General features: G+C 36.2%; 1 protein-coding gene across 1 annotated transcript in view; it reads left to right on the top strand.

The window, feature by feature from the left end:
* The first annotated feature begins 826 nt into the window (after positions 1-826).
* Positions 827-12,653, top strand: part of KCNH8 (potassium voltage-gated channel subfamily H member 8) — a 363,798-nt gene continuing 351,971 nt past the window's right edge. The window contains exon 1 of the mRNA XM_069473285.1: positions 827-1,112. Coding sequence (XP_069329386.1) covers positions 1,037-1,112 — 76 coding nt within the window. The 5' untranslated portion in view covers positions 827-1,036. The remainder of the gene's footprint in view (positions 1,113-12,653) is intronic.

Consider the following 12,653-nt stretch of genomic DNA (forward strand, 5'->3'; position numbering starts at 1 on the left):
AATAGCAAACTTTTGTAGAAATGCTTTATTCACATTTTACCAGAGGGTGGGAAACCACCCATTGTCCATTTAAAAGGTTATTAATTCTTTAGTTTGGGATGGCTTGGGGAGGCTACTGGCAATTTGGGGGAGGAAGACTGAAGCACCCCTTTTTGGGACCCAGGAAGAAAAAGTGGGAAACCCAAGCACTTTGGGGCCGGTTCCCGGGGCTAAATGACCCTGGTGACTGGGGAAGGGGCCGCACAGCTAACTCGAGGCTGCCCTGCTCTTGTCGCGCGCCCTCGCGCTGGCAGGTGCACCGGAAGGGGGCCACCTCCCCCCGGGGTTCCTGGCAGCCTCCGCTCCCTTGGACACCACTGGGGGGCCTCCCCCCTCCCAAGTTCTAGGCAGAGGCCGGCTACCTGCCCCGACCTTTCTCCTCCCCTTCTCCAATACCACACCCACGGGACTCCACTCTCCCCGGGAGTGGGACGCAGCGGGAACAAAGGGGTCTTTGTTCACTGGCTCTTGGGGGGTGAGAGTCGCGCTCTCTCACATTTCCCGGCGCCCCTTGGAGACCCGAAGGCTCAACGCCACCGCGCCTCGCCCAGCTCCCAGCGCCGTCCTCCGCGACCCCAGAGACAGGTCAGGGCGCGGCGCCCCAGGCCACCGCGGGCTCTTTCCGGGCGGGCGAAGTGGGGGCGAGGAACCCCGGGGCGGCGCCTGGCGGGCACTGTCGCCAGCGAAGGGACGCTGAGGGGGTTTCGGTAGCTGGCGGAGGAGGAGGGGGCGGGAGAGGGCGCCTGCTCCGGGCTGAGGCTGGAGGTGCGGGGCGGGCTCGGGAAGCGCTCTCCGGGCTGCTCCTGCCACAGCAGCGGCGGCTGGAACTCGCTCCCTCTCTCTTTCCACCCTCCCCCTTCCCTTGATCGGCCCCATCACCACGCCAGGCCCCCCTCCCCTGCCGTCATCACGTTCCCCTTCTCCCTTCTTGGCACTTTCCTCTCGAACCATCCTTCTGGACAAACTTTGATGGAGAATCCTACACCACGCTGGAAAAATGCCGGTTATGAAAGGATTACTGGCGCCGCAGAACACCTTCCTCGACACCATCGCTACCCGTTTTGACGGAACACGTAAGTCTTACACTTGGATGAGTTGAACGGCATTTTCTGAGAAAGATTTTTCTCATATGCGTTACTTTTGCCCCAACCTTCCTTTTTTTCCCACCAGCAGAGTGAATTACCTTCTGTTCTTGCCAAGGTGTCTTTTGTGCGGAGAAATTTTCTTCTTCCATGGTTTGGTGTAGTATTAACACTTTGGATTGGTGTAGTAGTTGGCTTTCTTGATTCTTGGGTTTGTAACGGCTGGAAAACAGCCTGAAGAAAGACTGACGCCTGTGTTCACTGTGGGATCTGTATTTTTGTATATCTTTAGGAAATGGGTTGTAATCTTATGAGGTGAAAATGGGGCTATTAGTGTACCTTACCCTTCCAGAGTTTCAAGGCTCCCTGGATTATAAGGAGAGTTTGGAGTGTTCTTTTATGGAGCTTTATTTCGTGAAGTGTTCCGGATAGTTATGATTTCCCATCCGAGTTTAAGAAATGCAAACGGGAATCAGGATTGCCAAGTGTAAGCTTTCTGTACAATTTTAAGTGTTGTGAGTTTGATTCCTGCTTTTGAGCTGGAATAGCCTACCTCTTATTCTTGAAATTAGCCTAACCCTCAAGGAGGCTGTTCGTGAAAGACGAGGCGGGCATTATAAAGACTGATATGATCATAAGAGAAAGTTTCGACTTTTTTTGAGGCAAATACTGGACTCGTATTGAGGACTAGTTTAAGCTACAGTGGAAAAAAAAGATATGGTGTAGCAGTGGATGCTTGGAGGCTGTTCGAAATTATCTGCAAGTTGCTGTCTTTCAGGACCACGGTCAGGTCCCCACTCCTTCCGAGGCTTTTCAAACTCTTTGCTTGACCCTGTGGATCTTTCCAGTAGGCTTTAGCCCTGTAATTAGGAATCTGTACTACCACCCCTAACAAATGCTCTCTGTTGGTTTCACTATGAATATCCACACCACCCTTCTAGCTTATGCTGTTTCTGTGCCCCATCTTCCTTTTTTCTGTTTTACAAGACTCACAGAAACTCAGCTACCTTAAAAGCCAGTGTTCCAGCATCACTGTTTTTACTGTGGTTGTATATTTCTTGGAGCTGATATGAGGGAGCACTTCTAATTCCATTTCCACTCCAGTAGTCTACATACACAGTCTTATTAGGGTGGGAAGCACCCTACTTCAGGAATAACTGGAAAAGTTTACATGAAAGAGAAATGAAGCACTTACTTTGATTTTGTTCAGTTTTGATTTTTGACATCTAGCGGAATTATGGTAGTTGATGTGGCTATTTGGTCACTTCTTTCAGTGTTTTTATCTTTAGGTTTAGCCATTCTTTCTTCTTTTATATTTTAGATGTGTCAGACAGCTTGAGTGAAGTTGATGCTATTAGGTATCTGTCGGCTTTAGATAATAATAAGAAAAATATTGTAGGAAAACTTCAAGTTCCTGCCATAGCCATTACCACCACCACTCAAGCACCACACAAAATCATCACTGTTGTCTTTAACCATGTATGATTGTGGGTACTGCTTTACCTGAGGAACTGGTTCTGTTCATGTGGATGTTTGCTCTTGAAATTGAACATCTCAAACTAAAAGGCTCTAAACATTGATCTTGAATGCATCTATTGAAAAGGAGGTAATTGGAAAATTATAGTTGCCTATCTCTTTGTCATTTAAAGTTTAATGGAGTGCAATGTATAGTGAATCATCCTAGCACAGCTCTGGGAATTACTACAGTGATACATTTAGATATCAATTGCTAATGAGAGGGGCTTTCGATCGTCAGTATGAGAGTATCTTGGCCACTTTCTGACTCTCACTATAATAGGAGGGCATGTAGGGAGGGATGGGTGTACTTGCAAATAGCTTTTTCTATTTTAGCTACACATTAATGTCAAAAAATAGAAGTTTAGAAATTTTAAATCCTTATTTGAGAAAACCATTATCACTTACCAGCATTTGGAATAATAAAAATTCTAAAACTCTGTTGGAGACCATGCTTAGTGTGTGCTCCACAGGGTCTGCGGGGATTCCTGGAGGGAACTAGTTTGCATGAAGTCTGGCAATCAGTGAAGCAAATTTCCAGGTGATCAGTAACATTAAAGGTTGACTTTGGCAAGATTTTATTTACAATGTTTAATGAATACCTCTCCTCCCAAGAAACCCCACTCAATGAAAGAAGATTTTATTTTCTCATTTTCTTTTCTTCTCATTTTTAAATTACAGGATGACTTGAATAATCTGAAATGTTAAAGAAAATACCTTGGGCAAATTTTTAGCTACAAATTCTGGTATATCTAGACTCATGGGTATATCATTTCCCCAGCCAAATATTGATTTTATCTTATTATGCCATCTTTTCTTGTTGATATAATTTTATAATTACTATGACTGAAACTCTTTTCTATGATCATCCTTTGTTCCCTTGATTTGTTATAGCTGTCATTTATTTTTTTTTGCAAGGGAAAACTATTTGCAAGTTTTAAATTTGCAAAGTTGCTGTCCATGCAAATAAAAACTATGCTGGAAAGTGAATAATGTTATTTTACTCAACATGTAATATATTGAGTTGGTATGTTTTCGTCTTTATTTTTGAGATATACATTATAGCTATGCTAGTTTCTTATTGTTTTTGACAATTCTGATAAAAAAGTTAAGAGCAAACAGTAAACCTGGCAAACCAACTTCCTAACTTATCCAACATGTGTTATTATTATTAGCCTTACTGATTGATTATTATAATGGAAAATAATAAAAACAACTTAAAGCATCATCTAAAAATTCTCCCAGTAATAAAATAAATATATGACAGTATAAAAGCCAATAACATAATCTTACTAATTTAACATGAAATATTATCACAGAGCAACATAACAGAAGTTAATGATATATTTTACTACCTAGTAACACTTTATTGTTTTATATAATATATATTTATTTATAGATATAAGAAGTGAGCTCTATTAGGATTGAAAGACAATTATGGACCATTAATTAAAGCTATTTTTTTCTGATATGCCATATGATTTTTAAACATTGTTAAAAAATATAAATATTTTTATATAAAATTAATGTATATACTCTTGAAATACATTCTTCTGGCTTGTGTTTAATTGAAGTGTTATGAGACTTAAAACTAAGAACCTTTCTAAGGTTTATTATATACCCCATTTAGGGGGAAAAAGTAACTCCAGTGAATCCAGTGAATTTCTTTGAATTATTACCTATAGCAACACTTCTCACTTGAACAACTCTAAGACACACACACACACACACACACACACAAAATTCTAACATCATGGCCTACATATAGTTTACTCCTATGTAGTTCTTTTTTTTAATATACATTTAAGGTATTTAACAAAATATTTTCTGAGTAGACTTTTGCTTTAAGTACATAAATATTAACCTGGACAAAGTTAAAATATAATAGGTGAATACATTAGTATGTATTTCAAAAAATAATTTTTTAGTACAAATATTTGTCACAGGGCGAGACTTGACAAAAACACATTATTTTTGAAGATATAAAGCTTTCAGAGGTAAGTATCTATTTTCAAACATAATGGTGCATTAGCCTACATTTTCCAGCCATATCAAAATTTGGCCAGAATACTTCTTCCCCTTTGGGGTTACTAAGACAACATTTAACTTTTAAAGGAAGTTTGTAGCCCAGTGGACTCTCCATCAAGGAGATTCCAATCAAAGTAAAAGAATGGTAGTTTAGAAACTCAGTAATATTTGCATATATTTTATGCATTTTTATATAGCCTGCTCAAAATGGTCCAAGAAAATTTGTTAAAATTGAAATCTTTACAGCAGCAGTTCTCAAAGGTTTTTTCTTTTCATCTTTATACCTCAACAAGGTACATAGATCTCTTAACATTAGAAGCACAGGGAGAAGGACAATGTTCCCATTATCATTCTTTTGACTTTGTAGATGAATTCTGTGCCCTCCAAAGGACTTATCACAGGATTCACATAACTTCCCTGCAATGAACAAAGCCTTTGACTTACAAAAATTGGATTTATATCTTTGCCAGAAATTCTTTTCTTTGATTACTGAGATATATACATAATAAAGAGGTGTATTATGTAGTCTTAAAAAATAACATCACATTATTTTGGTTTGACATCATTATGTAGAGAAAAACAGATAACTGATATGTTAAGAATAGAAATTATGCCAACAATATGTTCTTTCTAGTCTCTAGCATTTGGTATTACCTTCAGACCAAAGGCCATGGCATGAGACCTCTTCTGGCCAACGAGATTGGCAAAGAAAAAAAAGCCTTTGTAGAAGTGTACTGAGGGTCCTGAGTTACTAGTTGTTGAGATATCCTGGATTCAACAGACTTCTGGGAGGAGCACAATCTCTCTGAGGAAATGCATACTTTATTTATTCATTCAATCAGTTCTCCAATAATGTTTAATGAACATTGACTATATACAAAACCATCATACTAGGATCTTTGGGATAAATCGGCTTATCTTTTTCTCAAGTGGGACAATAAAACATATGCACAAATTGCCATAATATAGACTGGAAAAGGATAAGAATAATTCAGAAGATGCAGACAAGAGCTGTGCATGTTTGGATGAGGGAGGAATGATTTCTGTTGGGAGATCTTGGTGAACTTCACATAATAAAAGACTTTTGGAGGAGAATGATGGTCTCATATATGATGGGGCAAAAACAGTATTTCATTCAGTTTGCCAATTTGTACAGCACTTGTCATTGAGCCTAAAAAGAGGTGTTAGGGAGAATAACAAGTATTTTAAGAGGATGTTAGGGGGCAAGGTAGAGGCAAGAAGACAATGAAAGTAAGGTAGGCCAGACATGGAAGGTCTTTAAAGGCAGAGTGTTTTGTCATAATCCGTTGGAGATGACAGATCCATGTCTTGTTAAAAAGTATGGTGCCATCTATGCCTGGTTTAAAAACTCTCAACCTTCCCATGTTCTACAGTCTGAAGCATAATATGAAAGAAATATTAACCTAGAGACTTAAGATTTTTCTTCCTACTATCTCTTCTAATAATGCTTTAATACTTACTTGGACAAGGGTCTCATAGAATGAGGTGGAATTGATGTGTTCATTTTCTTAGGAATGTCTGTTTCTCCTAGGGAGTTAACTTTCTCTTAGGGAAGGGATAGATTGATTTCTCACCACATAGCTGACTACTCTTCTCCAGGGCTTTTCACCTCTGTGTTCTACTATAGAATTGTGCCTGTGGTGAAGAAAAAGAATTGAGGGTTTGCTAAAATTCAGTCCCAGTCAAGTTGATTGGAAAAATGCCAACATTAAAAGGTCCAGAATTGCAGCTGCTGCAAAGATAGTAGGGTTCACCCTGGCAATGTGTATTTGCTGATATCGTCTAAAATACTAAGTTTTTAAATCTATTTTGGTTTAGCATAGCCTACAAACAAAAAAGATGACACTTCAGCTTTACCTATGGCATAGTTCATATTTAGCAACTGGAGCAATTGAAGAGCTTTCTCGGTAATTTAAACAGTCTAATTTAGTTCTTGGCTTATAAATTCCTTGGAAGATATATTTTGCTTTCCTTTATAGTTGTTAATACAACTATCAATCTCACTTAAACCCTTCAAAATTCTCTTGTCCCCAGATGAACTAATAATCTTTTCTAGCCTATGAAACCTATTTGTCTTCTTACATTTTCTCGCCCTGTTATTGGCATTATCACCCACTCAGTTCTCTAAGCTAGATATCTGAGTCGGCCTTGACTGCCCACACACCTAATTGGTCATCAAATGTCTGATATGTTACTGCAGAAATGTGCTAATTTGGCCCCTCATTTCCCTCTTCATTTGCTTCTGTTTTAATTTGGATTCTTTTCTTATCTCCACAACTGCAACCTTCTTCTAACTAGAGCCCTGTGGTTATCAGCCCCTTTTTCCCAACCCACCCCTTCAGTGTCTTTTGTCCTCAGAGTGATTTCCATTAAAAACCATATGAAGATTTGTCATGTAACATTCCTGACTGAAGCCATCCGTTGACTCCCTGCTACCTCTTGGGTAATGTCCAAAGTCCTTAGCATCATCCCACCCCTAGATGATTCTCTGGAATCTTTTCCAACCACTGCCTCTCTGGCTACAGACATACTCATCCTAAGTTCCCTGCTCATTCATGGCTCTGGGACTCTGCATTTCACTTGAAGAAGATGATTTTTGTTCCTCCAGATCCATGCTAAATGTTACATCCTATTAAACTCCTTCTGTGAGGCTCCGAGTAAAGTTAGGTGACATTTCCTCTTTACTTTCACATGACCTTGCCCATCCCTCTAATCAGCTCTTACATGTGCTGTAATTATATGCTTTCGTATTTTAATACTCAGTTATGAACTCCTAGAAGCCCTATGTCATTATTCATTTCTTATTCCCATTGCTTAGACTTATACTTGGAACAAAGTCTTTGCTCAATAGATATTTCTTTGAGTAAAAGATTTTCAAGTTCCTTGAGGGCCAGGGCTGTATTTTAATCATTTTTATTTCCCTTCAGTGGTAACTTATGTTCTGTTTATTTAATATTTCATGATTACATTTAGTTTTGGAACATGATTCTAGACTGGCTTCCAGACCCTTATTTTCACATGGTTCAACCACTAATTTCTTTATTACACTCTAGCGATAATAGTGACTACCCTCTTGGGCATGTCCACATACATGCTGTGTCCTGTGCTGTTCCTACCACAGGCCAACAACCCGGCATGGTGGAAGGCAGCACCTGTTTTTTAAGTCAAAGATGACAAAACTCAAGCTCAGAATTCTACTATATCACACTAGCCTGTGATTTTTCTACTATAGCCTGTGGTTTTTCTATTGTATCGTACTGCCTCTAAAATGTGTATAGTAAATGTAAACAGACTAGGGCATTCTGTGATATCATTTCTAGTTTCTAACTCTTGCAAAGGGATTTCTTCTTTAAAGTTTTTAGCCATTTCTAGTTTAAATGCTGTTTTTTTTCTTTTGATGTATTATGCTTTAAGTACTTCTCATCTAAAGAATATTTTAAAATTGATACTCATTGTGCAAAGCAGTTTTGCTCATCAAAGAAAAATCTACTGTCCATTTTTTTAAACATAAAGAAATCCATTTTCGTTGAGATTTTGGTGCTTAGAATTTGCTGACTTTAGTAATTCCTTGCGATTTTTTTTTTCTACTGTAAGGCTAATCTCTCTGTGAAGATATTCCAACTCTCATAGCCATTATAGTAACATTATTTTGGATTTTTACCTTGTTAGGGTCTTGTGGAGGAAATTCTACCTATTTTGAGTCTGCTTTTATTGAGAGAAATATATTCTCTGGTGTCAGGTACTACTGACATTTTTTTAACAGGAAACATTTACTTTTTCTCCACAGTGATCTTATAGGAAGAAATGAAAGTACCTAGGTTTCCAACTCTTAAATCTAGTCTACAACTCTTTTTTTTTTTTTTTTTAGATTTACTTTTTGTTCTGTTAACTCCTTTGGACAGACATCTTTATTGCATTTGTCAGTCCAAATGAATTTCTTATTCCAGTTATTGAACTAGAGGAAACTAAGACGAGAGCACTTATCAGTTTTATCGTGTTTTATTTCATTTTCTGGAAAAAAAGATCCACATAAGAAGTTCAGATGTTATCAAAATGTCAGATGCCCAGTTTGACAAGAGATAGTTTGTCCTCACCTGTGGTATTCTGGCTATTCCTTCCATTGAGAGAATAATGTAGAAGATAAAATGGGGCATGCTTTTAACCTTAACACTTAGGTAAATGTTTCTTCTGTGATTTTATAAATTATAGAAAAGAACAAGGGTATTGGGACTGGGGAAATGAGAAACAGCTTTTGCATTTTGTTAATTTGGTACAGCTTCAGTTAGGCTACATCTCAGTCACCTGGAAATGAGCCTGCCACTCTTTCCCAATACATGTGTGGTTTTAGGTTTTAGGATACATGATTAATAAACATCTAAGGCTCTTCTCTATCTGTACAGCACTCATATTATGTATTATACTGTTGGTTCTAATAAGCCAAAAGTTATACAATTATTTGGGTGATTTTAATAATGGCTAAATACTTGTATAGCATTTCAATATATTCTTTTTTATTCCATCACTTGAATTATTTTTAAACTACTAGATGAAACATGGCTTCTTGTGATTTTTAATGTACCTTCACTTACCATAAATGAAGTTCAGTATTGTTTAATATATTTAAATGGCTATGTAAATTTCTTTTTTAAATGTACTTGTTCACATTCATTGCCCTTTATTAAAGGAATTGTTATTCCCTTTTGTGACATCTTTGAGCTCTTTACGTAGTAAAAAAATGAACACTTTCTTGGTAATGTGAATTATATATGTTCTTCCCAGTTTTCGTTTGTCTTTTGATTTTTATAGATGAATTAATCAATATTCCTATTATGATTTCTAGGCTTTGTGTCATACTTAGAGAGTCATTCTCTATTCTGAAATTATTTCAAAAATATATCCTATGTATTCTACCATAGTTTCAATTTTGTGTATTGAATTTTTCCTCCTCATTAATAAGTTCTGTAATTTAATCCGTTGGGTGTGATGTGGGGATCAAAATTAATACTTTCCAGATTCCTATCCAATTTTCCTAACAACGTTATTCAACAATTCATCTTCTCCATGCTGATTTGAAATGTCTAGTTTGTCATATTCTGTGTTCCTCTAGGTAATTCTGTGTCTTGATTTTCTGTCCTATTACATTCATTCATCCTTTTTTATATTTTAGTACCACAATTTTAATTATAGGAGCCTTATGATATGTCTTAAAACTCTTAGTCCACTATTGTTTTCCCCAGAATTTTAATTGGCGAATTGTACTTATGTGGAAGTCTATATGAAATTAAGTATCAGATTATCTAGTGGAAAAAAAACCCTGATGATATTTTTAATGAACTCTCCTTTGGGAAAAATAACATTTTTATGATGTTGAAAATCCATATCCAAAAAATGTGCTAGGTATTTCCATTGTTTACATATTTTTAGAGAGTACTTCATAAAAGTCTTGCACATTTCCTGTTTATTTTATTTCTAGTATATTTTTATCATTGCAATTGTTATATAAAACAGAATCATTTCTTCCACTGTTTTTTTTTTTTTTTCTAATTCAATCATGTTTGTTTACCTGAAGGCTATTAACTCCTATAAGTTACTTTTTTTTAACCAACCAGCTTACGGACTTTCTTTTATGTTTTGTAATAATTTCCCAGTTGGTTTCTTAGAGTTTTCAATTAAGAATTACTATCGGGAAAAAAAAAAAAAAAAAGAATTACTATCGGGCTCAAACAATAAAAATTTTGTCTTTTTGTTTCCCACTTTTACAACTATTACTTTTTGGCCTTATTTTTCCTTTCATCTAATTGCCTTGCTATTTTAAGGCCAATGTTAAAAAATAATGGCCATAAAGAAAATCTTTCTTGTTCCTAACTTTAATTGGAATTATTTTATTATTTTCTAATATGTATTTTCTGGCTTTTAGTTTGAGAGGTAAATATTTTATCATATATTTCTACTTTATTATGAGACTTTCTTATGTATTTCTATTTTGTTAAGTCATTCTATCAATTGTCTTTTCGTCACCTTTCAAAGCAGTTTTTATTGAATCGATTAATATAATGAATTTAACAGATTGTATAATATTGAACTACCTTGGCATTCTTTCAGTAAAAGTTACTTGGCCATGTTATTGAATTGCCCTGCATACATAGGATTTTTATCTGATTGTATATACATGTAATATGCATAATATGTTACATATGTATATAATTGGAATTTATTTTCTCTTTTTGTATGTGTCCATTATTGGATTTTGATGAAGAAACCACACATCTGTGTTTGTACTGATTATAAGGTAGTCCCATCTAGTTTAGCATTTATGCCAGATTTTTCATGTTTTAATAAAGTATCATTAATTGCATTGAAACAGAGCTGAGATGGGTTGTTAAATCTCTAGTTAGTTCTTATAGCTTTGCCTAAGGCCTTGTCTAATAGTCTCAGATGCCTGCATAGTGATTAATTATAGTTCTTATTTAATGCATGCTTAAATCTGCAAGATGCCTAGCAAAATAGCACATTTTTTTTTTATCTCAACCCTTTTAGGATACAAATATCTATATATCTATCCATATCCATATCTATATCTATATATCTATCTTTCTTCCTAGAACACCATGTGCATATTGTATGCCAACCAGTAATGTTATAGTCTGTGAGAGGCATGAAGCTACCGGGCCACATCTTGGTGGAATCAACAGGAACCATGAGAAATTATAGCTTAGGTATACATGAGATAGAAGTAGAATGTATCTGTATTTTCCATATTTAATAAAAGCTTTACAGTAAACTCTTCTGGCATTAGTGACCTCACAAAAATGACAAGTGTATTTAATGAAGTATTAAATTCTAATTTCTTAATAAAGTCGATGATGAATACACAACTGGAAGAAAATGTTGACATCTATCATGGATGCCCACACTGGGGCAGTAGCACTGACCACATTAAAATCAGAATACATAGATCTGCTGAATAAGAATCAGTATGATCTTAAAAAATTAGTAGCTGATTTAAGAAGATTATACCTGAAAATGATGATATATTATGCAGAAGCTATCTTGGACATATTCTGTGAGACATACTCTTCATTTAGATTAAAGCACTACTCTTCTAACTGTATTTTATTTAGTCATTTTTTTGGTGAGGTTTGTAATGATATAATTTACATACAATAAAAATTACTCCTTTTAAATATACAGTTCAATGACTTTTGCAACATGTATGCAGTCATGTAACCAAGACAGTCAAGATTTAGAACAGTATCCTCACCCTCAAAGATCAGTACCTTCTCCCTACTGCCAGTAATTGGCAACTACTAAGCTGTTTTCTATCCTTATAGTTTTGCTTTGTTTAGAATGTAATATTAATGAAATCACATAGTACAATAGTCCCCCTTTATTTGCAGTTTTGCTTTCCATGGTTTCAGTTACATACTGTCCAAAAATATTAAATGGAAAATTCCAGAAATAAACAATTTATAAATTTAAAATGCATGCCATTTTGAGTAGCATGATGAAATCTCATGCTGTTTCATTCTGACCAGCCTGGGATAGGAATCACCCTTTGTCCAGGGTATCTATGCTGTATGTACTACCTATCCATTAGTCCCTTAAAAGCCATCTGGGTTATCAGATTAACTGTCACAGCATCACAGTGCTTGTATTCAAGTAAGCCTTATAACCCTTATTTCACTTAATAATGGCCCCAAAGTGCAAAAGTAGTGATGCTGGCTATTTGGATGTGCCAAAGAGAAGTTACAAAGTGCTTCCTTTAACTGAAAAGGTGAAAATTCTTGACATAACAAGGCATATGCTGAGGTTGCTAAGATCTATGGAAAGAACGAATCTAATATGTGTGAAACTGTGAAGAAGGAAAAAGAAATTTGTGCTGGTTTTGCTGTCAAAACTCAAAGAGCAAAAATTACAGCCACAGTACATGAAAAGTGCTTAAGATATAAAAGGCAATAAATTTGTCCA

This window comes from Eulemur rufifrons, chromosome 7, assembly GCF_041146395.1.
Source record: "Eulemur rufifrons isolate Redbay chromosome 7, OSU_ERuf_1, whole genome shotgun sequence".
Lineage (NCBI taxonomy): Eukaryota > Metazoa > Chordata > Mammalia > Primates > Lemuridae > Eulemur > Eulemur rufifrons.